The sequence below is a fragment of the Hakea prostrata genome, chromosome 11 (assembly GCF_041222555.1).
Source record: "Hakea prostrata isolate BN-2017 chromosome 11, UWA_Hpros_2, whole genome shotgun sequence".
In the NCBI taxonomy this organism is placed as follows: Eukaryota; Viridiplantae; Streptophyta; class Magnoliopsida; order Proteales; family Proteaceae; genus Hakea; species Hakea prostrata.
Window position 1 is genome coordinate 18,838,681 of NC_142610.1, and position 26,728 is coordinate 18,865,408.

A 26,728-nucleotide genomic window follows, 5' to 3' on the forward strand; every position below is an offset into this window, starting at 1 on the left:
TGGTCCTCAACCACACAAAACAATGGGGCCTACAGTAAAAGACATTTAAAATTTCATCCGTCGAAGAGATGATCCCGATTCACTCCATCCAGCTTGCCTCTACACCCATCCGTTCGTTTGCGCTCACTGACTCACATGAAGTAATGGGGCCCACACTTATATGTCTACTCGAGCACTCGTGTCAGACAGGTAAGGAAGGTGGGTCCCACACTCTTGTGATGGGTAGCGGGTAGCCTGAGTGGAGAGGATCCGGCCTTTTGAAAATTCCCTATTTTCAACTAGGAAAGGTAACGTGGACGCTTATCACTTTTGCCGGAATAACAGAAGACGAAGAAGGGGAGTGAGAAAGTAACAACCAAGAAATGGACAATCTTTTGGATTGACCCGTTTTTATAGAAGGAGAGAGAGAGAGGAAACAAGGCGAGACTCGCGTCGTATGTGAAGGAAGCGCTGAAGAACAGCGAAGCAAAGGTGGAGAGAGAGACAGACCGACAGAGACAGAGAGAAGAGAGAGAGAGAGCGATCGGAGCGGCGGCATCGCGAGGTTTTTGGTCTGGGTGACAAATGTCTACGCTTCAAACTTCTTGGAGAAAAGCTTATGGTGCTATCAAAGATACCACCAAAGTTGGCCTCGCCAAAGTTAACAGTGATTTCAAAGTAGGTTTTCCTCATTTCCCAATCTAATTCTGGACAAACAAGACTTAAAAAATGTGATCTTTCTGTATCGAAATCTGAGTTTAATTATATATTTTTTTCCTGTTTATTTTTATAACCTTCTTGTTGAAGGACGTGGATATTGCGATCGTGAAGGCCACGAATCATGTTGAATGTCCTCCCAAGGAGAGGCATATCAGAAGTGAGCATCTGTTTATTCAATTCAATTATCAGATTTCGTTTGGTTCATTTCATCTAATTTTATTTTGGCTGGGGTTTTCTCTATTTATAGAGTGGGTGTAGATCTTGTGAAAAATTTTCACTTTTTTTTCCCCAGAAATCTTGAGTGCCACTTCAGTTATTCGGCCCCGAGCGGATGTTGCTTACTGTATACATGCCCTTTACAGGAGATTGGCCAAGACTCACAACTGGACGGTATGGTTTCTCTCGTTCTTTCAAATCAATGGCAATGTCGGATTGTTTTTCTTTTTGTTTCCTTCTTTTTGATATTAAGATGTTGTTATTCTACTTGAATTGTCTTGGCTGTGTCATCTTGGGTCGAGTCATTTGCTGTTTCTTTTTAAGTTTGTTGATTTAGAGTTCCTGTTTCTGGTTAAAGGTGACTTCTAGCTGGGCCAAAGGGCAATCATCAGGGAAACAATATGTAGTCTTTTCATTAACCATTTGGCATCTTAGAAGAAACCTAGTTTTGAGACATAAAAGATAAAGAGAACACATAGAGCGTAAGCAAAATGTGTCCCCTTAGGGTTGAGGTTGATATCCTTAATTTTCATCTGGTTTTAGTCCCTTGAGAGATGAGTATGCCTCTCTTCCTTCTCGTGCTGTTTGTTTTGATTTTATGGCTTTCTCCACTTTGTCTAGAAATACCATCTTCTGTTATTTTTCTTATCTAATGCCTATCAAATTTAAACCTCAAGGTGGCCAAGTCTTTCATAGAGCAGCTTGGGTACCAACATGTCAGATCATACACATCCTGACATTTAGTGACTTTTTGTAGAATTATTCCTTCCAATAGCATGCAGCTTACTTGTTTTTGCTATTGGCAGTACCCAACAAAAAAAGGGGAAATTCTTAACCAAAAGTTTGCATGAAGAAGATAGGCTGAACCTTCAAAAAATAATTTGGTGCACCGGATTTGTGGTTGCTTCCATATGGTCTTGATAACGACAAAGCAACATTACAGGATTTTCTGACTAATACTTGAGGTTTAATCTGCTGATTTTATTCAGTTGAGTTCATAAACCAGCTGGAGCAGAAAGTAACAGCTATGAAGAAAGGCAAGTTATGTGGGTTGCTCTGGATAATGGAAGGAAGATGAGTCTTTGAAGTGATACAGAGCATGTATGGTTTGGCAAGAAGGTGGGCATCTAATCTAGTTAGAGTGATAGTGTGGGTTCTTGGAAAACCATCACATACCAGTGGGTTGCATTCCTAGGTTTGCTTATCTGCGTGTGGATAAGCAGGGCTGGCTTTCAATTAGGAAGGTTTGTCAGTGCCGAGGCATGCAGAGGTTGTAGGAATGTACTTCCACTCATTTACTGAGTTTCCAGTGATAGAGTTGCCATTATTTCTGTCTTCGTTGAGAATAATGGTTTGGTTTCTATGGAATCTTCTCTTAGAGGAATTTAAAGTGCTTGCTGGTTATTTCGCCATGAAGAGGTATTTGCAACTTTAAGAAAGAGAAATACCACACGGGTCAAGTTGGTGAAGGCAAATGAGTGTTGGTTCCCTCAAGAATTGTGATGCTTTTTCTGCCACATTGTTGTTCTGTCCCTCCTTTGAAGAGCAGTGTTGTTGCTACTCTACAAATTTGTTTCAGACTTGTCCTCATGTGGTGAATTTTTATTAATGTCAGTGTTGTATCGTACAGATTAAGTACCATCAACCACTAGATAAGCATTGGGAGAATAGAGATGTTTTTGCTGTCACATTGTTGTTTTGACCCTACTTTGCAGAGCAGCTTTAGTGGTTCAGTCCCTTATCCCATCCGGCCTTTACTGACCCTCAACCACCTTTTGTTCTATCATCATTGCATCATGAGCTACCCTCCTTTTCCTAAAAAGCAATCCCACCCAAACTTTTCCTTGCTCAACAATGGAAATCTTTTGTCTCTTAAAGTATGGATATCCATAATCATTTCCTTTTCTGACACAACTTGTTGTGATAGGATGGGTATACTTATCCACCTCCGTGACTTTAGCCTGTTGTGGTTATAAGGGGTTCTCCCCCTCCCCTTTTTCAGTCCCTTGCCTTCTCCTTTCTGAACTCAGTGTTTTCTAATTTGCTTCAGTTTGTGCTTCCCCCACTCCCCATCTTTCCTCTGGTAAGGAATTTTTATTCATTGATAAAGAAGAGTTGCTGGTAAACAAAATATTTTGGGAAGAAATAATTGTTGCTATTGTGATTGGAATATCCATTATTTCTCATAGAATTGTTGAATACTCATGAATGTTGATACACTTCATTCTTTAGTTAGCACAGATTATGAACCTTCTATGTTTTATGCCCTTCATAATAAAGCTGAACTTCTATATTATACAATAAGAATGAACATACGGGTTCATCATTACTGGAACAACTTACATGTCATCACTAAATTCTGCTACAGTATGGATCTGTGCCGTACACCCTGAGAAAAGGTTTTGTTGAAATACTATGCTTTCAGAAAATTGGGTGGGGAACTTTAGTGTTCTTTTTTGGGTTTATATCTTTGTCCTGTTGTTAAATTTTGCTGCCCTTTCTAATATTTCTTTCTTGATGGCACTCTACAGGTGGCATTAAAAACATTGATTGTTATACATAGACTGCTGAGAGAGGGTGATCCTACTTTCCGTGAAGAGCTTCTAAATTTCTCACAGAGAGCACGAATTCTCCAGCTATCCAATTTCAAGGATGATTCAAGCCCAGTAGGTTAGTCTGTGCAAAACCTGAACTTGGCTATTAAATTTTTGCTATTATTAGCAAAGGAACATTTCTACAGTTCTTGTGGTCAATGATTTGAAAAGAACATGGAAGCACTGCACTCTAGCTATAACAATCAGTTGGGTTGTTGGAATTATGCTGACACATCCATACCTCTTTATTAATACAAATCCCGTCCTGGTGTACATGTGACCTTTGATATCTTTATGCAGGTGGCCTGTAAATTATGACCTTGTTTCCTTGCAACCAGGACCTGGTTACTTATTTGAGAAACATAAATCCTTACTTTTGAATTTTGTTACACAGCTTGGGATTGCTCTGCATGGGTTCGTACTTATTCAATATTCTTGGAGGAAAGGCTTGAATGTTTTAGGGTCTTGAAATATGATATTGAAGCTGAGCGTCTCCCGAGACCTGCCCAAGGGCAGGATAAGGTACTTCTTAAGTTGCCTTTGCTTTTTATTCGCATATTTGTTAAACAAGCTGGTAGAATGTAAGTCTTCATATATTGTTGTGTAAGTTTATCACTGAATATGTATTTGATATAACAAACTTGTAAAGAAAAAGGGTGGAAGGATTTCTTGACAAAAAATATGAAAAAGCAAAACTAAAATAAGGGAAAAACTGCTACTGGTTTGGACGAAGTATCTGATGGTAAAGTTGAAATGACTTGTCTTTATTAACTCTTTGCCTTCCAGAGACACTGATTATGCTTGGAAGTGACATTGTTTGACTCATAAAACGAAGCTTGTAAAGGAGAACATGTTATTTAATTGGCCTAGAAAGGGAAAATTCCTAGTGCACTACAACTAGTACAGCAGCCTATGGTTAAAGGAAGGGGGTCTGCTTTTTTGGTTTAGCATGGAGGGGCCTCCATAGGTTTGCTTTTGATCCTTTGAACACCTTTTGGACCAATAAAGATATTGATTGAAAGGTTTATTATTCAACCTGATCTGGTGAAGATGGCACATAATGCCATTTGAGATCAAACTGTAACCCACCACTGTCTGAGTTTAGATTACCTTTATTACCTCTTTCATATTGGCAAATATTTCTTCCCCCTTCAAGATACCAACTGAAGAATTGAGGTGTAAAGGGAGAAATCCTTGTTTTTGGGGAGATAAAAATGAATGAGATGTAATGTTTTTTAAACAGCGGCCAAAACTGTCCTGGTATTGAAGACCAACTGCACCAACCCAAGAATTTCTGTTGAAGCTAGGGCCAAACAACTGATTATCTCATACTTATGATCCTACTAAAATAATATTTTAAGTTGTGCATGCCCTGTAGAGAACTAAAATCTGATTCCTACATCCTAAACTTCACTAATCCTAGTACCACTTAATCACTCTTTATTTGATTACTTGAAACATGAAGCATCTCTGAAACTGTTTAGGAATTGAGGATTTCCTACAACTGTAGAAACTTGAACTGAAAAACTGATTATCTCAAAATATTGAGGCTACGAGAAAAATTCTAATGTGTGTGCCCTGTAGATCTAATATTTGGGCTTAAAATGTGGCTTATTACTGCCAAATGCAATTAACAGAGGCTCACAATCATATAAATACTCAAAACAGTGACTATCATCATGTATGGCTGCATTAAATGTATGAGGATGTTTTTGGCTTCATTATCATGTGATTAATCTATTGAGAGCATGCAAGTTTTTCTGATTGAAATGTATGTGTATATCTCCTATACTATAGTATTGATTGTTCTATTTTGTTTTTTTTTTCTTCCATTCTCTAGGGGATAATTTTTTGAATAATATTTCCATCTGGGGGAGAGTGAAATCTGTGGACTAATGTGCTGATTCATATATTGGGACTAGTGAAACTTAGAAATTTTTATGTATTTGAGGATGCATTTTTTTCTTCTTCCAGTTATTCTAGCCCTCCTATTCCATTCGTTTTGTCTGTCTGAGTAAATCCAATGATTCAATCTGCTGAGTTTGAAACATGCTGTAAGTGATGTGTAGTGGTTGGGTCCATTTATGGGGGGAGATTTTTGAGTTCCATGGATCTGATTTCTTGTACCAACTATTTTGTGACTTATGCTTCTTCCATGGATCTCGTTTTCCATTCCATCATGTTTTATGTGTCAAGTTTGTTAGTAGAATGCACTGCATTTCACCAGTCTGAACCTGTATTCCATCTTTTATCCGGGGAAGAGTTGTTTACTGTGATTTGCTATTATCAGGGCTACAATCGAACCAGGGATCTTGAAAGTGAAGAGTTGTTGGAACAGTTGCCAGCTTTGCAACAGCTGCTGCACCGTCTTACTGGATGCCAGGTAATTTTTGCATGCATTTGTTGTGGGTTTGTGACTGCGAGTGCAAGTGACACTCAAAGAACTCTGATTTTAACTTTCTTGACTTTACAGCCAGAAGGAGCTGCTGTTAATAATTACATAATACAGTACGCACTGGCACTGGTATGTCTCTTTTAGTCTTTGGTTCCTTGATAATTTAGAGATTCATAGTTTCTTCTGTAAAATAAGAAATGAAGTATGAGTTATAAAGTTAACACCTGATACTTTTCCCAGTTTGATGGTTATCATCTTCAGAGAAAAGAAGCCCAATTCTCTAGTTCTGAAATGACTTGATAGGCTTGAACCTTGTGTTGGTTTTTATTGGCAAAATAAATAAATAAAATAAAATAAAATAAAATCTGGGAGCTTAATATATGATTAAAAGTATAGAGGACTGCTGAGTTGGACTGGTTCAAAAGGGGCATCTCATTAGGTTGTTTTTTGGGTTGACACTAAGTAGGCTAAGGTGGAGAACAGTATATGGTTGTGTACCTTAACATTTGGCTTCAGACTGTCAACCCAGTTAGATTCGTAAGGTTCAACGAAAACGGAATAAAAGAGTGGGTTCATTACTAATGTGATCTGTAAATTAAAATTACAATGGCATGCAGCCAAAAACGCTAAGGAGTGTTAAACGTGCCAGAACTTGTTTGGTTGCTTGGTTCTCAAGAGCAATGATTTGATGCTCTTGGCTCAGTTCTTGTTTCTTGGCTAAGTAAAACAGTTCAACCTCTTTGGCTATTCATTTATGGTGAACATGGTTGGAGAACTTGTTTTGGCCACTAATCTTGCGAAGCCAAAAAATCGAGATCTTGGTCGAGAGATGGGAATTTTGATGGGCCAACTTGGGGGCCCATCTTAGGGGGTCTTAAGGTTCAGGTTCGGCTCAAACTTGGTAATTAGCCTAGTTGAGGCATTCTAAACACACTAGTGACCTAATTTTTGTGAGAAAATTACATTAATTATGAGTTCTAAGTCAACCCCAAGTTTGAAATCGAAATGCTGCAGGATTAAGGACAACAAGGTTATACAACATGAAATATAGAACCTTTAAGATATATAAATGAAAAGCAAGTGTAAGAAATACATCAAATAACTTAAATATTATTAGAATTTCATCCATATGAGTATCACAATCTCGTCCTTGAGAATAGAATAATAAAATTATACAACCATTAGAAGTCCTATATAAGTCATAATTCATGAGTTCATAAGACAAGCATGGAATGAGATAAAAATTCAATCAAGCCCCAACTCCACCACCAACTCCAGCATCAGCTCCACCACCAGCTCCAGCACTAGGTCGAGCAGCACTGCGACCATGACCATGTCATATACCGGTGGCTACATGTCGGCCCTCCAACTCCATAAGGTGGTCTACCATATATTCCCTCATACGATTAGGAAAGCTAGGCACATTGGTGTATCATAATAGCCACCAGCCAAGTGTCGCTTGAATTAGTGCTTTCCTCCATTGAAGGCTCTGCCGCGGTAATTGCATGTGACCCTTTTGCCCTGTGGATCCATGGGACCCTGTGTTATCAAGCAACATCATTATCCTCCTTAGTTGAAGATCTATTTGAAATGGGCTTGATTGATCTTCCTTTGGTGTTGTAGATGTGCTAAGAGTAATTGCAAATGAAAATCCAATTGAAATCTGCAAAAATCCAGCGAAAATTGAGAGTTCTGGTGAGATCTGGCGAGAGAGAGCGAGATAGTGGAGACTGGAGAGTGTTGTTCCATTGGCCTAAAATGAAGGTGTTGTCATTGTTGGCAACTTAAGTGGGTTTTGATATGGTACAGCAACATACAAAAAGGTTCCGAGAGAAAGAATCCAATTCAAATAAAGAAAACTCAAGAATCCCGTTTTTGAGGGTCTCTGTCCAGTTTTGATCAACCTCTTCATCGGATGGTCATCCAGTGTCCGATTGAGCCGATTTTTGGAGGAGAGCTTCACGACTTCTTGATCTTCAAATCCAACGGTGGGATTGTTCATTGGAGATCTCGAAGTTAGTCCGATATGTACGTTAAAACACTCCTTGTTTAAGTCAGATAGGAACTCTGAGTTTGATTCAAACTCTGAGTTAAATTAATCTATAAAAGGAGAGCAAACTCCAGCAGAAGATGAGGACGTTTTGAGGAGCTTGGGAATAGCGTGGAGGTCGAACCAGAAGACGTTGGTTGGCTATGGAGATCTGAAGCTTGGGAATAAGAAGTCTTTTGTTTTGCTGAACAAGAAAGAAAGTGAAAGAGAAGAAAAAAGAAGCAGCAGAAGAAAAGAAGGGAACATGATTGTATGGCTTTTTTAAAGAGAGAAAACTGAAAAAGATTGAAAAGAGAAAAAAAAAGAGTTGGAGAAAAAGAGAAACAAGTATTGTTACCATGCATCTTACACAAGTTGAGGTAACCCGTATTCACAAGTGATTGTCTATTATTTTCTAGGTTATGTTTAGTGATGAAGAATCTAGCTCATGAATGTAATTTGGGGAACTTGAATTATTGGTTTACATTGTGACCTAGCAAGTTGGAGCTTGTCTAGGGGGTTGGGGTTGGTGCCCTTGTCTGAATTGCATTTTAGACTAAAGCAGGGATTGGTGTTCCTGGACTGTTGTAGCAGTCAAAATATCTAAGAGTGTATTGAGTAATATACGAAACCCTAGGTTGGGTATTATTCCGTGGATGTAGGCAATTTGGCTGAACCACGTAAACTCTGGTGCATTGCGTTTTTGTTTATTTTTCTTTGTTGCACATATTGGAGTGCCTTGATTGCAGAGTGGTGGTACACTGTCTGGTAGACCCAACCACATTGTGGTGAATTTTTGAAGACACTGATTCACCCCCCCTCTCAGTGTCAACTTGGGAATAACAGAGAGAACTCGAGACCTTGAGCTAGTTGTGAGAACTATTGCGAGATCCTGTCTCACCTTCTTAGAAAAATGAGATCTTGCCGATATCTTAAACCATGGTGGTGAATGATCGTCTTCTTTAGCTTTTCAGATGCCAAGGGGATTTTGCTCCTTACTTTTTCCTCTTCAGTTTGATTACCTTTTTGTATCTTTCATTTCCATGTTTATAGATTTTCATATGAGTTTTTTCAATATTTGAAATACTGGTTCTCTCTATCTCTGACACACTACACTGTTATATTCTCTGATAGCCTTTTCATATAATCAGATTAATCTAGTTTTTCCTGATGGTTGATGGAATTTATTTTTCTGGCCTCTTTTTGTGTTGATCTATTGGTTGCCTTTTTAGAAATTGTTTGCAGTTTGGAAACAATATACCTTTTTCTTTTTTTTCCCTGGCATTTCATTACGTAAAATAGCTTATGGTTGGCCCCACCACCCAATCATTGTACTAATTTATATTTCCTGGACTGTGATTTAAGTTCTGACACCTTTTCAGTTTCTCTTAGAAAATAGGGAGATCAAAATTCTGGATTCCTGGTGTAAAAATGTGAATTCCCATTTACTTCTTGCCCTATATCCTCCAGTGTTGTGGCCTTGTCTTGAGAAAAGTTAGTCAGATCCTGTTCATCTTTGTGGGTCTGGTTGATATGTAAGTACATGCGTTGACATCTCCTGATCCTAATAATTTAGTCTCACTTTTCAGGTGCTCAAAGAGAGTTTTAAATTGTATTGTGCTATTAACGATGGTATCATTAATCTTATTGATAAGGTAAAGTGATATTTTCATAGTGTGTTTTCCTAAATGCCTGAAGGATATCCTATGCTTTCATTTCCTTTTCTCATCATTAATTTTATATTCTTGCAGTTCTTTGAGATGCCAAGACATGAAGCCATGAAAGCCCTGGAAATCTATAAACGAGCTGGTCAGCAGGTAATGTTATGTTTATACTTTCATGAAAACCTTTTGATTAATATATGTTTTGTTAGGGTATGTTATATTCTGGAGTAACTATTGTGGTTCTAAAAGCAAGGAATTAAAACCTGGAGATCAGATTGGGCTCCACCAATCCCGAGAAGGACAGTTAATCTGTCTAAACCTTGCCAAGCTTTGGCTGAAGCCTGACTGGTATTGCAAGATTCTCAGATTGGTTTTGACTGGAAAAGCAACCTGATCCTGATAGTGGAAACCTTTTCCTTAGATCAAGAATAGTTGTGAACAAACTTATTTTTTTGTCTTTTGACTGAGGAGTTTTAAAATTACAACGGCAGGCTGGGAGCCTTTCTGACTTCTACGAAATTTGCAGAGGATTGGAACTTGCTAGAAATTTCCAGTTTCCTGTTTTGAAAGAGGTAGATTCTACTTGATTTTATGTTTTTCCATTGGCATTGTTTGAATAGAAGCCAAGATAATATTCTTCTCTTCTCATACAGCCTCCACAGTCGTTTATTGCTACCATGGAAGAATATATAAAAGAAGCACCGCGGATGGTTGCAGTTTCAACAGAACAATTGGTTAGTATGTGCTACACTTTAACAGGAGAAATTGTAGTAGCATCTCACGGTTTATACCACTAAATGTTGAACATATTGTTATTTCCTTTAGATGAGAACACTTTATTTTAAGCTCACTGTGTGTTGATTCTTCTGTTGCACCCTCATCAATTATTTTAATATGTTAGTCAAATGCTTCTGACTTGGGTATGAAGATGCATGCTTTAGAACTAACTACTGCTGTTAACGATTCAGGAATTTCCAGAGAGACTACTTTTGACTTACAGACCAGAAGAAGCACCTTCCACTGATGATGTAACACCTCCAATAGAGGAAGAAGAGCCACTTCCTTCTGTTGAGGTTGTTGCTGCTCCTGAGGTTACCCCTGAAGTTGCTACTCCACCCAACAGTTTTGACACTGGAGATCTTCTGGTAAATCTCTTTACTGGATAATTAATTATCTTGGGGTTTGATCATCAAATTAACTGTAATTCACTATGATGCAAATCCCACTTGACTTCTTGCCCGCAGGGATTAAATGCTACAACTTCTGATCCATTTGCTATAGAGGAAAGCAATGCGTTGGCTCTGGCCATAGTTCCATCTGGTAAGTTATGTACTGATCACTCTCTCCTCCCCTTCCAAGTGAAAAGAGTTTTATGTGCTTGTTTTAAAGCAGTCAACCTTGTGTTTGCAGAGGGCACTACATCATATGATTCTGGTGCCTTTCAAGCAAAAGCTTTGGATCCAACTGGATGGGAGCTTGCACTGGTTACTACTCCAAGCAGCAATTTATCTACAGTTACTGAAAGACAATTGGTGGGTCCATCTGCTTTTACTGGTTTCCTTTTCAGTTTTGACTCTTTGGCAATTACCTCATAAATGGTGAATATACTTGAAAACACATTTACATTGGTTTTCCTAGGAAATGAGACATTTGATTTAATTAGTGCTCGGAGCAGCATCCTATTTTGGAAATGGAATACAAACATTTTCTTCTTTTGGTAATTGGTAATGCGCATGCATCGATGCATATTTTCGTATGTACATGCATGCATATATTCCTACAATGGTTGCATTGGACTGTGTGCTGGTGTGCTTGCGTGTTTGTGTGTGTAAAGGTGGCAAATTCTTATCCAATGCTGGGAATTAGAGGCAGTCTTTTGCACTACTTTTTCCAAACAGATTTCTATAGTTGCATTGGACTGCATGAAGTTGGCAGCAAAGTATAGAAAAGTCATAAATGACCAAGGAAGAGAAGTTATATGTTGCGTGCCTTGTTCTTTCCTTCCTTCTGTTGAGTTAACTGCCTATCCCTACTCAAATTGTATTGGTTTTTGGATGGATATGTATTCTCTTGGTTTCCCTTTTTTTTCCTGTTGGGGGGGGGGGGGGGGGATAAGAGGAAACCCTAAAGAGAAAGCTACTTTACAAGATCAATGAGGAGCAATCTGGTGCAGATTAAAGAGGTTTCGAAAAGAATTTTATTTGGACTGCATGAAACGTGGCTTCATTTGTAGTGGCAATAATTTTGTCTGACCTGCTTTGCTTATTTTGTCTTTAACTGGTTTTGGGCAGGTTCAGACATGAATCTTTTGGTGGGAATCTGTATTTGATTGAATAATTCTGTTTAATCTAGGAGCTTATTGGATTGTGAAATTAGGATACAGTGACAGTAGTTTGACTCAATTAAGAAGTCATAGTCATTTACTTGGTTAGAGTTGTTAGCTCTGACTAGTAGGCTTGGCTTAAATCTGGAAAAGGTGTTATGGAAATTAACTAAACTTGGTCAGAACAGTAGTCTTAGCAGAAGTTCTCCCAAGGACAAATCAGGTAGGGTATGTCCAACCTGGATCAAAATTCCTAGCTGAACACCCAGGAAATCCTTGTATATCCAGGTCTGCTGGTCTTTGAAGACATGGATACAGCTCCGTTTCTAGTGTAAACAGATGTTTCCTGGTTTTGACAAAAGTTAATTTACGTAGGCCTGTTTGGATAAGCTTATACGAGTGGTCTACCATTTTGAGCCACATGAACTGTTGGATCCACCCAACACAATGGTTCAGTTCACCCTCTGGACTAGCTATGTATTAAATTTCAGGGTCAATTTCAATCAAGTACTCTCTACTTTATATCCATGCATTCTTTTATTTACTGCCCTCTATATTTATCTATGGTCCATCTCATTTAAATAAATCTCACTGTTATCTGTAAATGTTTCCTTTTTTTTTTCCTATTTGATAAATCTCTTCACTTGTTGGAAACCTTAATAAATGAGAAGGACCTGCTCTGTTTTACTCATCTACTAGAAAGACAGAGTTAAAATGATTTGCCAGGATTTAGTAGCTTATGTAGGTTTTGAAACCACAACTCGAGTCTTCAACCTCAAAATTTCTGAGTTATTCACAGTTGGGTTTTACTTTTGGTTCCAACATCTCATCTACCCTTTGTCTTTTCATACTTTGCTGATGGAATTCATCACACTCACTCATAGTTCTGCACCTTCTCTCTTCGGTAATAATCCTATTTGGTCTTTTGATGTTTTGGTCTGTCAACATCTGTTCCTTATTACATTTTGTGCTTTTGCATGAAAATATTGTGCCACCAACTTACCAACTTATGCTTCAGAATCATGGTTTTAGGAATTAAAATTGGATCAGTCTGAATTCCCTGTTTCCGGCTGTGATCTTAATTTTTGGCTTTTTTTCTTTTAGTCAGTTACATAGAACAAAGTTAATGAAAGTAATCTCCTAGCAAGATTCCCCTGCATTTATTGGAACTATAGAACTCAGAAAAAATAAGACAAAGCTGGGGGAGGGGGGAAATCATTGCTTCTTCCAACCTCAAATTTCTATGGATTCACTTGATGGCTGATTACTGTCCACTTTGGAATCAGAGTCAACAGGAACCAATCACATCCCCAATCCTATGCTCTTGAACCTACATTCTTTTCATGAGCTTGCAGGTCGCTTGTTCAATTTCTACTTAGTTGTCTAAGAGACTTTTGTGTGTGTTTTTTCACATTTTACATCGATTAGTTGCATTTAGTCCTGCTGTTCTCACCCTGTTTTAGTTTATTTAATTTAGAGTTCTCCTTGAACGTTTGCAGATGTAATTGAACTGCCTCCTAGAAAGGAAGTGAATTATAGTAAACTTGTTGTAGGCTCACTCTTTCTTTTTTATTCTTCTATTCTTTCTTTGGGCGTGCAGGGGGGAGGGAGATTGCTGGTTGATTTCTTTGGAGATCTTTTGATTTTTTTTTTGGGGGGAGGGGGGGATGAATTGTTATTTTTCTTGGATGAATGATTTTTTGGTTTATTGAATGAAAGAAACATGTTTTTTCGGTAGCATTGTCATAATCTGTTACTACTGCACACATATTATCCTCATTTAATATCCGTCAAGTTAGGCGTTAAAGCTCTCCTCTTTGCTTTGATCATCGCAGGCTGGTGGATTAGATACATTGACTCTCAATAGTTTGTATGATGAAGGTGCATATAGAGCCGCTCAGCAGCCTGTTTATGGAGTACCAGCTCCAAACCCGTTTGAAGTGCAGGATCCATTTGCTTTGTCAAACAGCATTCCTCCTCCACCAGCGGTTCAAATGACAGCAATGTCTCAGCAGCAGTTGAATCCTTTTGCACAATATCAGCCCATCTATCAGCAACATCGGCAACAGCAGCAACAGCAGCATTTGTTGATGGATCCATCAAATCCTTTCGGTGATACAAGCTTCAGAGCCATTCCCGAAAACCCCGCTCCTCACCCACAGAATAATAATCCTTTCGGACCCACCGGCCTGTTATAGTTGTATATTGATGTTAACGCAGTGTAATCTTACAGCTTTCTGGTTCTGTATTCAGTCAGTATTGATTTGCAGATTGAGTCATACATTGTTCGAGTCCCGGAAGATAGTTGCATTTGGAAATAGAGAATGTAAGATATTCTAGATGTTAATACAGTAGTTACAAACTATCTTATATCATTCTTGCCTTGTTAGAATATGTATCTTTGGCTTTTCCAGACATGATTACCCTTTCTACTCATTACATCTTGGTGGAATTTTTTTTTTTTTTTTTTTGGGGGAGGTGAATTCTTGGTATAAATTTTTGTGATGCCCCCTGTTATTCACAATGACCATTCATTGAGGCCCACCTATATTTGCACTCCATTCATATGCTGATTCCAATCTTCTGAAGGATGGCAACTACCATTTCTAGTTAGATCATTTCCTAGTCAAGCCCTAGACATTTGACATATCTGGGGATTGAACAATCTAGAATGCAGCTTACCCAAAAAAAAAGAAAAGAAATCATTCTAGAATGAAGTAGTCCAAAAAACAGAAAAAAGAAGAGAAAAGGAATCATTCTAGAATGAAGCATGCAACATAATAAAAAGATTTAAAAATTCAAAACTGGGACTGGGGCGTTAGACCAGAGTCACCAGCCACTAATCATAATAATTAACAAAGCTTTATGGATCAGGCTCAACTGTACCATATGTTGTTAGAGATAGCAACTGCTCTGTTTCTATATTTGATGCTATTGACAATGCTCTTTGCATGTCTGGTCAAACCAAATTCTGTTCAATCTATGATCTACCCTATTGATGAATCTAGAAGCTGGTTTGAACTGCTAAAAGCTTTTTCTGAATCAATAAATTTAACGGTTAGATCCCGTGACCCAGTGATCTTTAATTCAGGCTTCCTAATTTTTGAAAGTAACAACTCAGATCAAGAGATGATTCAAGAAAGAGCAAATTTTTTTAGACAGTAACAGAAGGAGTTGATTCACTTGGTAAAGAACAATATCTCATAATATGATGTCAATAGTTCAAAAATGCATCTACTTTGACTTGAACACCTCTCCTCTATTTTAATAATAATTAAAAAAAAATCCCTTGTAAGAACATTTCATTTCTATTGGTTTTTTATTTTTTTTCTTCCTTATTGGATGAAGAACCACTTTAAACACACATATTAAAACAAAGGGCAAGTGTCTGTGTCTCTACCCAAGTTGTAAGCTTTGTTTACAGCGTCTGCAAACGTGGAGTCAACTTCCATCTTCTTTTAATCTTTTTTATGTTTTTCTAGTTTTAGGATAAAATCTAGTGCTGGCTGGTCAATTTTTTTATCCAAATAAAAATTAGATGTATATAAATTTTAAAGGAGAAAAAAATTTGCAGATTGAATTTTCTTTAAAGCATTTTAAGTGGACCTTGAAACAGATTGAAAAAACAAAAAAAGAGGTAAAAAATTTATGGAATAAAATCTATCACTCCATTTTACCATTTGAACTATTGCATTTGAAAGTCTAAACCAACACTAATCTTTCTAACAATTTGTAATTCTCAACCACATCAGAGCATCAGAATAGGACTTCATGGGACCATCTCATGAAGGTCTCCTTTCCATCTAACATTTAAATAAAAGAATAAATGGGCAGCATGAATATTATTAATGACTCATTATTTGTAAATATTAGCTACTAGTCCATCTACTTTCGGCGTGTGGTAGGGCTTTCTTTATGTTATTTCAACCCTCATGCGGTTAACTGGTTTGGTACTGATGTTAATGTTTTGTTAACACTACTTACAAAGCTTGATCTTTTATTATATGGTTCTACTTTTCATTTATATGTTTATAAAATGATAGAAAGATTGTACTCTTCGCTAATGTCATACAGAGCATACCCTCTACAACCCCCAAAGAAGCTTTTTCCCATACAAGTGAAAGAGACAGTAAAAAGGATTTTGAAAATGGAGTAGAAGGCGAAAGCATAGGCAAAAAAAGTATAGTTAAGGAAGGGACAACAGTTGAGAGATCCATGGAGAAAGGAGGTAACCATGGCCTACCAATTCACTAATTTGTTGAAAACCTTCTCAAATCACTATCATTATATTTCCCATTTGGAGACAATATTGTTTTTTCACTTGACATTTTTTTCTCTGCAATCTTAAGCCTTTTGTGGACAGCTATGATTCATCAGACACCCCTCCCTCTCTTTAATTTTGAATATAGAATTCTAGGATTTATAATTAAAAAAACTTTTTATTATTTTTTTTCAAAAATAAAAGAAGTACTATCTGTTAATAAAATTAATTTTTAATGATAGAACAGTAGACTTAAATTTTATTTTATTTTATTTTTTAATTGTTCAAGTACAGGGAATAAATCAATTCTTCAGCATCTACTTGATTAAAGGTTGTTCTTCAGCTCTCCCTCAGAATGATTAATTGAGGAGCATGTAAACTGACCTAAGCAGCTTGATTATCCAAAAACTAAGACAAATTGGATTGCTCATGAAGTCATGAGTCATGAGGTTGTGCATGGTCTGCTTTGATTGCACCCTCCCCCCATCTTCATACCACTTCGGTCCTTAAAAGTAAAAGAATAGTTTTGGTATCAACCCACCCCTGTTTTGGAAGGAGAGGTTGACAAAAATTGTGATTTTAAGAACTAGAATAAATTTATTTATTTATTTATTATATTTAAGAAGCATCTAAGCAGCCTTTTTTTAATCTTTGTTTGAGCAATTTAGGACTTGTTTGATAAGAAATTGCTTTGCACCGTGCAACTCATGGTTCAGATTGAAATTTGTGGTCGAGACTAAATCTCAGTCATTAGTTTCGTCTCATTTTGTGTAAGTGATTTTTTCTTGTAAAGTTTAACTGCAAAACGAGTGGTCAAGATTTTGTTTCAACTACAAATTCGATCTGGACCGTAGGCTGCATGATGTTATATATGAATTGCACGGCATTGAAGTAGAGCTTTGTTTGATAACCTACGAAATGTTTTTTGTTCACGAAAAGCCACAAAAGGGCTTGAATCTTTCTAAACATTGAAATACTCTTATAGGGGTTTGAATTTTTTGCTTGCGTCTAAAAGAATAAACAATATCAGCAGACGTTAAAGTTCACGGATCAAAAGCAGATAACAACCAAAATAATACATGGATAGGGATTGTTGGGTTTAGGTGTCTTGTATTATGTGGGTCCATGTAATTATGGTTTTGGTTGTATCTATAATTGAAACAGGGTTTGGATCAATTACTAACACTGAGGTAAAACTGTAATTACATTGGAATTAGGGTTTTAGGTTTCCCTATAAATAATCTCTGTGAGATAACCTATAGGCATCAATCTCTGTAGGAGATTGGAGAATCAGTCCCTGTAGGGGATTGGGGAATCTATACTGAGGATAAGAATTGGGGGCAAACAAAGGATAACACTTTGTGGGTGTGAGAGTGGTGTGAGGTTTTCCTGAAAATAGTGAAACTCATTCTCTCTGGTGGACGTAGGCATGGTTTTGCTGAACCACGTTAAATTCCCCTTGTGTGCTTTGCTTGTGTCTTCTCTGTTCGTGGTTGTGCATCCATTATCCCTAATAGGGATCTCTTTCAGAAAGACCCTTTAGGATTTCATTGGAGATAGAGACAATGAAGAAGAATTTGGTCACTAGAGATAGAGAAGATGAAGAACCGAAAAGAAGCATCAAAGGAAGGAGTACTGTTACAATATGAGAAGGTCTTAGTAGGGTTATTATGTTTAGAATGCTAAATTTTACAAATGTCCTATTTTAAAACTATTTCACTTAAACTCATTTCTTAAAACTATTTCACTTAAACTCATTTCTTAGTAAGGTTATCATATTGCAAAATTTATGATAAATAAAATAGTTCCATTAAACCATTTTTTGGACGACTTTTTGTTTCTCAAAGTAAGAAACACAATAAACTATTTTTCAATGGACTATCAAATGAGTTCTTATTTTATTTTTAATTTTCAATTAAAAACTAGGCATGAATCTTCACTTGCGCAAATAAGAGTGGCCTTGTGATGAGATCATTAGGGTTGCTGTCAAATGTCATTTCATATTATGTATTGGAGCACTATTTAAATAGTATTTTATTGATTTTATTAAAACTTTAAATTAAATTTGAATATATATTTTTTTATTGATTTGAATTATTAAGTTGAAAAGTCACAAAAATCTAGAGATATAAAATAATAGAAAGAAGATAGGACATGATGAGAGTTGAGGCTCCCTACCATTCCAAACTCTGGTGGAACCAACAGCTCACCTTAAATATTTATATCTCATTTCTATGGATATGTTAGTGGGTGGGTTCCCTTCCCACTGTTCTTTGAGCTTTGAAGAAGACAGATTGGGAATGTGTGGTTGTTAATTGTTATCATAGTTCTACTCGAAATTGGGAAAAAGATCAGCAAAGCATTGATATAATTCTATCTTTACAAAGCAAGGTTTGAAATCTTAGGGATAATCCTTAGAAAAAGAAAACCCTTAGGGATAGGATGAATGAATGTGTGATCATTTCAAAATTCTTAATTTTTTAAAATTTGCAACCTTGATTAATCATGATATGAGAAAAAAAGTTATTATAATAATTTTCTTTTAGATAAGAAATGAGCATAAAAAATAAAAAAAATATAACAAATTTAGGGAGTCATTTCATATGATAGTTCCATATGAAAAATAATAATTATTAGTTTCAACTTTAGGGTTTTAAAAATTAGAATGCGTAGGCATCTCATTTGATTTTCGTATGAAACTAGGGTTAGAGAAATTTCAAATTTTCCAATAATCCCCTAGGTTTCAAGTATCCAAATCTAGTTGAGTGATCATGATTCAAATTAATCTGACTTGTTCAACTCTGTAGCAAAAATTATCGATTTCAATCAAGTTCTTAATAGCCCTAATTGACTTTTATCTATTATTTGAGAAAATCAATCAAGACCTATTCAGTTTTGGTTGATATTGAATTTTAACATGTTTATTAAGAGGTGTTGGTCATTACCAATTGAGTCAACTTTAATAAATAAAACATAATTATTTATACATTTTAACTTATAAGTGTATCGTATCATCAATAGGATGTTGATGTTAGTTCTCCCGGAAAACGAATACACACCACCCAATATCTGAGATAGATACCTCCAAGGCCAAACCAAGATCCAACATTCAAAGCGTTACAAAGGGGGGGGGGGGGTTTAGAAAAGCGGAAATTATCAATCCCACCCGTTGAGTTATCCCCTAATATTAATATATCCTTCAGTTACTCAATTTATCAGTCAAACTCCCTATTACCAACACTGTTAGTCTCAGTTAGTTTTTATTTATGTATTTATAATATTACCCTCATATCTTAAGTCTAAAACACAACCTATGAGGCTATGAACCATATCCCTAACTTTGTGAGGATTTACGATTATGAGAGAAAGAAGTCGTAGGCGGTAAAGAAAGATAAAGAAACGAATCGGGCTTAAGGTTTTTTTTTTGTTGTTCAAGGTCATTCTTGTCTATTTGAAAATTTAACTTGCTTACATTAGCATTTAACTATAATTTCTTAGGATAGAGGGTGTCATTGATATATTTTCATCCTATAGCGAGTTTGATTGATAAACTATATAACTTAGGAAGTAAGTTTAATTTAAGAGGTAACTTAGAGGTAGCACTGAAAATTTCAAGGACATACAAAAATAATTGGCAAAAAATATAGGCACCCCTAAATTATACCAAATTAAAAGTCACCCCATTTTTTGTTAGATGTAATGATGAAATATTACTTTATTTGTATTATTCTATATTTTATAGAGCAAATTGCACTAGCACCCCAAAATGGAGGTCTTAAAGCACTTACACCTCACTTTATATTTGGAAAACACACAGACCCTAAAATTAGTCCAATTTGTCAAATTAAATAGTGATTTAACGGTTTTCATTGACAAATTGGACTAATGTATCCAATGAAAATCTAATTTTAGGGTCTTTGGGTTTTTCAAATATAAAGTAGGATGTTAGTGCTTTACGGCCTCAATTTTGGGGTGATGACGTAATTTGCTCTATTTTTATAATATAAAGCGACAAATGGAGGAAGAAGAAGGAACTCAAGGACGAAGGAAAATAAGAAAAAAAATGAAATCTAAGATTCTATTTCACCAGGGTAAGAAATCAAGGACAATATAAGACTATTTCCAGCCACAAAGGGTTGGTGTTGGCTGCTGAGTATGGCAGGGTTGGTGTTGGCTGTTGAGCAAGCCATACTGTTGATGTAGGTCCGATCGGACTCTTGGGGGCTATCGCCATGATATTGGGTCTGTATAAAGCTCCTTGGTATGTCACGGAATTGATCGGGGATATCCAAGAGGTGGCTGCGGGCTTCCAAAATTGTGTTTTTCATCATGCAGTGCGTGAACTGAATAGGGGGCTGACTTTTTGGCGGGGTTACACCCTTACGTACCTGAAATTTTATTTACTCCTGGGTCCTTACCTGAGACGCTCGTTCATATTGTTAGGGACGGCGCCAATGGTAGGATCTACTTCATATTGTAATTTTACTTTTTTGTCTCAATACAAGCAACCTTTTTCCAAAAAAAAAAAAAAAACTTAACTAACCATGACTTAACCGAATATATCATTATGCAAACTATTAAGAGATATTTTAGAAAATCTCTGCGATTTGATATATTTTTTTGGGTGTTCTTGCATTTTGCCAATTATTTAGACAATTTTTTTTTTTTTGGTAAACAACAAATTTATTCATTGCGGGCAGGGAGTGGAGCGGAACAAAGGTCCACCAACCACAATGTGGAAGCCGGCCGTTCTTTCGGGCCCGAAACCGAAAAGGCCTTCCTGGCTAAGAGATTTGCAATTACAATTATCTAGACATACTTCTAGGCTTCTAGCAAAGTGGTGACAGTCTTAGAGATAGTAACTCCGAGGAAGGTCATGAGTTTCACTCTGCACCTCTTCACACATTTCCTTGGCCCGTGGGCCCCACCCTAAAGTTTTTCCCAAAAAAATAATAATAATAATAATAATCGAAATGTGAAAAAGAAAAAAACATTTCCTTGGCCTGTGGGCCCCACCCTGAAGTTTTCTCCAAGGAAGTAATAATCGAAATGTGAAAAACAGCTAAGGAAAAAAAATGAAAAAAGAGAGAAAAATAAAACTTCCAGCAGCATTCTCTCATTCTTTCTTTGGCAGTTTGCCTTCGTCAAACCTTCAAAAAAATTTCTTTCCTGGACTTCTCAGTCTCTCTCTCTCTCTCTCCGACTTCTGCGCCAAAATCTTTTTGGCTCAGAGAGTCTTCTTTGGCCGTCTCGAATTTCTACTTCGTTCCCGTAATAATAGTCTCTCAGAGTCTCTCCAGACTCCATTTCTCCTAAATTCTTCTTCATCAGTTCCATATTTCGATCCCTTTCTCTCTCTTTCCTTCTGTAAATAACCAAACAATAGAGAATCGAAAGGAATCTCAACAGTTTCATCCATGGCTGCCAACAAGTTTGCAACCATGTTACACAGAAACACCCATAGAATTACTTTAGTTCTTGTCTATGCAGTTCTCGAATGGATTTTGATAATTTTACTCCTCTTTAATTCCCTGTTTTCTTATCTGATTTTGAAATTCGCTGACTTCTTTGGCCTTAAATCTCCCTGCCTTTGGTGTTCTAGACTTGATCATGTGTTCGAGCCCAGAAAGAGTAGGCCTTCTTACAGAGATCTCGTTTGTGAAACCCATGCTTCTGAGATTTCCAAATTGAGTTATTGTACCAAACATGGTAAATTGGCTGTAGCACAGGATATGTGTGAGGATTGCTCATCCTCCAGACCAGATTCTCAATCTAAGACATTCGACATCGGTAGAAAGGTTGCTCTTTTTTCTTGGGTGAAACAGAAGAGCATGATTTCCCGAAATGGGGAGAAGCAGATTGGGGATGGAGATAAGAGTTATAGGTGTTCGTGCTGTGATTCGAGCTTGGATACCAAATTATGTTCTCCCTATTTGCTGTTGAAGCCTTCTTGGGGTGTTCTCGATTATGCCCAGAAAGCCAATTTGATTGCTTCTGCCATTGGTGCGGACAACGATGGAGGTGAATACTTGGATCGCTGTAAATCTGATTGCCACAGAGATGAACATGAGATGGAAAGAACCAGAGGGTCAATGGGAGATGATGCTGTTTATAATGACGACGAAGGTGAACATCAGACACCATCTGATGTTGATGAGACTGATGAAAGAAGAGAAGAAGCAGAAGAGGACTCTTTAGAGACGACAGAACTGAAGCTCATCGATGATGAGGTTGAGATTCCGGGTCGTTCAACAACTGATGCATCGGCTGAAATTCTTTCTACCCATTTGGAGAATCATGGTGATGTAGATGATCATCGGCTGGTTCCTATTGAATTGATTGATTCCATGACTGCTGAAGACCAAAGCGTGTCCATTTGCAGAAAGGAAGATCAGAAGAAGCCTAAGCGTATGGAAAGAGTGCTGAGTTCTAAATCACTCATGGACTCCCAATTTAAACTTATTTCTACACAATTTGATTTCATACTTGAGAAGGGTAATTTTTCAGAAGGGGAATCAGCGGTACCTTTACTAAATGAGAATACAATATCGAGGCTTGAATCCATGGATTCAGTGGCAGGAGGGAAGCAATCGGAGGATTGTCCAGGTATAAATACATTTACAGATTTCTCAAATTTGAATTTCCATTAGTTAAATTTTGTATTTGTACTAGGGAAAATATTATCTTCAGCTTCCTTATATTCTACAATTCTTGGACTTGCCCGGCATCAGAAAACGTGTCTGAAATGCCAGTAGATATCAGATCAAAGATCTTGGAAATGTCAGAGGAATCATCTAATTGGCCACATGATATTGAGCTTGATCCTTCTTTACCAAGTTTAAGAGAACGATCTTCCGAGGAGCATGAATTTTTTTTCGGTCAATTAAAGGATCATGATAATGCTTGGAATTCTAAGCAATGTGATACTTTAGAAGTAGAAACTGATCAAGGTAAGCCACAATTTATAAATACATTTCTCAAATTTGAATTTCCATTAGTTAATTTTATATTGTACTTGGGAAAATATTATCTTCAGCTTCCTTATATTCTACAATTCTTGGACTTGTCCGGTATCAGAAAACGTTTCTGAAATGCCAGTAGATATCAAATCAAAGATCTTGGAAATGTCAGAGGAATCATCTAATTGGCCGCAAGATATTGAGCTTGTTCCTTCTTTACCATGTTTACGAGAACGATCTTCCGAGGAGCATGAATTTTTTTTCGGTCAATCAAAGGATCATGATAATGCTAGGAATTCTAAGCAATGTGAGACTTTGGAAGTAGAAACTGATCAAGGTAAGCCACACTTTATCATTGTTCATCTTCTTTATTCTCTCAAGTTTTCAAATTTGTCATTTGCCTGGAGTTTAGTTAATGATTTGATTTACTACATCAGATCCAAAGCAAGCTGAGGACATAACCATGGGTGATGAAAGCAAACCCTTTGATAGGGTTGAGCAGGGAATAAATAGTCATTTATCCTTATTCTCAGAGATCAATGAAGTTGAAGAAGATAGGGCACCAGAAACACCCACTTATGTTCGAGGTCTTTACCACTTACATCAGAAGTTACTGCTTCAACAGAAAAATGAATTAGGAGCTGAGGAGTCTGTGGAGTCTGTGGAAGGAAGTGTCCCAAGTGAGCTTGAAGGAGGGGATGGGGTTCTGACTGTTGAACAGTTAAAATCAGCTCTGAGAGAACAACGCAAGGCTCTTCATGCTTTGTATGCAGAACTGGAAGAAGAGAGGAGTGCCTCTGCAATAGCTGCCAACCAAACAATGGCTATGATAACTAGATTGCAGGAAGAGAAGTCTGCAATGCAGATGGAAGCTCTGCAATATCAAAGGATGATGGAAGAACAGTCCGAATACGACCAAGAGGCTCTGCAACTCTTAAATGATCTCATGGTCAAGAGGGAGAAGGAGAAGCATGAGCTAGAAAAGGAATTGGAAATATATCGCAAGAAAGCTCTTGATTATGAATCGAAAGGGCAAAGGATGATGAGAAGGAAGAATAGTAGTGGAAGGAGCAGAACTACATCTGCTTATTCTAGCAATACGGAGGATGATGAGCTATCTGTTGATCTTAATCATGAAGTCAGAGATGAAGATGGCTTATATAGCCACAGAGAAAGTAGCAATGGCAGTCATTTCACTCCAGGTGATGGAGTTCCAAATTTGGTTGATGTAGGACTAGAGTGTGCAACACATTTACGCACGCTTAATGAATCATTGGCTGACTTTGAAGAAGAGAGAATTTCAATTCTGGAGCAGCTGAAGGCACTGGAGGAGAAGCTCTTCACATTGGACGACGAGGAGGAGGAACAGTTTTTTGAGGACATAAGGCCAATGGAGCATATTCTGGAACAGAATGGTGAAGAGTTGAATGAAAATCCAGACTTTAGCCATCAAGAAGAAAATGGTGTTGCAAATGGTTTCTCTGATGACATGGATGTCAAACATCATCAAGACAGAAGAAACATGGTTGCAAAAGGAAAGAAGCTCCTTCCCCTTTTTGATGCCATTGGTTCAGAAAATGATGATGGTATGCTGAATGGACATCATGGAGACCCTAATGGTGTTTTCGTACAGAACTCGCTGGTTCCCAATTTCACACCAGATGACAGGAGGACTGCTATCGAAGAGGAGGTTGATCATCTCTATACAAGGCTGCAGGCTCTTGAAGAAGACAAGGGGTTCCTGAAACACTGCGTCAGCACATTGAAGAAAGGAGACAAGGGGATGGATCTCCTCCAGGAGATATTACAACACCTTCGTGATCTAAGGTCTATAGAACTGCGTGCGAGGAATATGAGTGATGGTGCCCTAGCATAAGTTCTACGTAATTGTTTCACATGAGTAGATAATCGGTAAGATATGCCCCTTCCTCTCCATGTTCTGTGATCTACCAGAATTTACTTCTCATTTTTCAGTACCACCCAATTTGTCTATGCCAACTATCTTGCACTCATGATCATGCACTGCATTGGCATTTCAAAGATCTACTTGACATAGTTTTTATTCATTACATTAATTTCTTTTGCTCAATAAAATCCCAAAGTAGCTGATGTAGTTCATCTGCTTGATACATGCAGAGCAATTTCTTGGAGTCGATCAATTACGGTCCAGATTCAAGTGGAGGCAACCACTTGGCCCGCGGTGACCATATAAGACTAGATGCAGAATGAATCTTGCATCTTTTGCATATGGGAAGCCTCCCCCCTTGAAGAAAGGGAGGTTTCTGGTAAGATCAGACTGGGAATGAAGTCTGACTGCTTTTTCTTTTCTTTTGGCTTCCAAAAAAGCCCAAGCTTTTGGGGCTTGTACCCATCAAAACCTTTGCAGGGAAAGGTGGAAGATGGGGAAACAAGGAGGTGAGTGTGTTCATGTTTAGGTCAGTCAGGTCAGGCCACCCTGTCATTGTAAGTGTGAGAAATCCTGGCTTGCAAAGTTCGAAAGATCCAACAAAGATTCTGGTGCCAGGAAGACAACATTAGTTTTATATACAGATAGGAATAGTAGTCTCTCTTTTTTTTCTTTTTCTTTTTAAAATTTTATTATATTGGAGGTGGTGGAGAGGAGTACCAACTCTTTCTCTCTCTCCCCCACATCTTTGCATCATTTTACCATATGGGTTTTGGCTTTTTGGTGGTCTTAGTTGTTTTTCTTTGTAAAATATATGTATCCATCTTTATGTATATGAGTGCTGAGGCTGATTTTGCAGTTGCTGAAATCATTACATCGATGCTGTAGATGGATTAGAAAAATAAGAGCAAAGATTGCTTTCACATTATATTATGCTCTAAGCAACAATAATCAATGGCAACTGTGAATGAATAAACAAGTTACAAATTTGTTCTCTTAAGATAAACATTGTTGGCTGCATTCTAAGAAATGGCCCATATCATTTCCTGGTAGGTAGCAACTTTTGTATTCTAATGAAAGTCCAATGAAGAGATGGATACAGAAATTGATAGCTGCTAGAACGGTTGGTGTTGGTTAGTAACACATAGATCTAACCCTACTAAGATTCCCTGGCTAACATATAGGAAGGTTGGGTTGCAGCTGTCAGCTCTCCACTGTGACTTGGGGAGGCATTCTTGTTGGCTGGGCTCCCTTGGGGCTCAAGCAAAGTAGCAAATGCTAACTAGCTAGAACAGTGACAACACTTAGGCTTGCTGGGTTCTACACAGATGATTTGTTATCAATCTTTGAGAACAAAAATAATGGTTCTTATATGAGAAAATCTTCTAGATGAGAATAGCTTCAGTGTTTATGACTGGCATGATAAGCAACTACACTAGAGATTATGGCCAAGCAGTCATTATCCATGCCGATGACCCATTTCTTATTAAAGGGGTCTTTGCCAAATGTCAACTATCAAACAGGTCATGAGCAATGTTTGATGGTACATTTCATGCTGGAATTCATTTCTGAAACTAATTGCCAAGCTAGAAAATGGTATGGGTTGGGCCATTGATGGGTGTATAGGGGTTGTGGTCCTCTGATCTGTCCTTAGTAACTACCATTCTGGGCCTGTTTCAGAT

The 26,728-nt window shown here is 37.4% G+C and overlaps 2 protein-coding genes across 3 annotated transcripts; both read left to right on the forward strand.

The window, feature by feature from the left end:
• Nucleotides 1-286: 286 nt before the first annotated feature.
• LOC149000585 (putative clathrin assembly protein At1g14910) lies at nt 287-14,381 on the forward strand. The gene is made up of 15 exons (XM_089139479.1): nt 287-657; nt 787-856; nt 992-1,089; nt 3,447-3,585; nt 3,904-4,031; nt 5,800-5,892; nt 5,983-6,033; nt 9,523-9,588; nt 9,685-9,750; nt 10,089-10,169; nt 10,251-10,331; nt 10,566-10,742; nt 10,842-10,917; nt 11,008-11,129; nt 13,756-14,381. The coding sequence occupies exons 1-15, from the start codon at nt 565-567 to the stop codon at nt 14,116-14,118; spliced, it is 1,704 nt and encodes a 567-aa protein (XP_088995605.1). The 5' UTR covers nt 287-564; the 3' UTR covers nt 14,119-14,381.
• A 6,886-nt stretch (nt 14,382-21,267) lies between these two features.
• Nucleotides 21,268-25,969, forward strand: LOC149000586 (myosin-binding protein 3-like). 2 transcript variants are annotated; one of them, XM_089140396.1, is made up of 5 exons: nt 21,268-22,787; nt 22,913-23,131; nt 23,259-23,477; nt 23,578-25,051; nt 25,277-25,969. In XM_089140396.1, exons 1-4 carry the CDS (start codon nt 21,599-21,601, stop codon nt 25,014-25,016), a joined length of 3,066 nt encoding a protein of 1,021 aa, XP_088996522.1. In that variant the 5' UTR covers nt 21,268-21,598; the 3' UTR covers nt 25,017-25,051; nt 25,277-25,969. The 2 variants fall into 2 exon arrangements, with proteins under 2 accessions (XP_088996522.1, XP_088996523.1); XM_089140397.1 differs by lacking the exon at nt 22,913-23,131.
• Nucleotides 25,970-26,728: the final 759 nt, after the last annotated feature.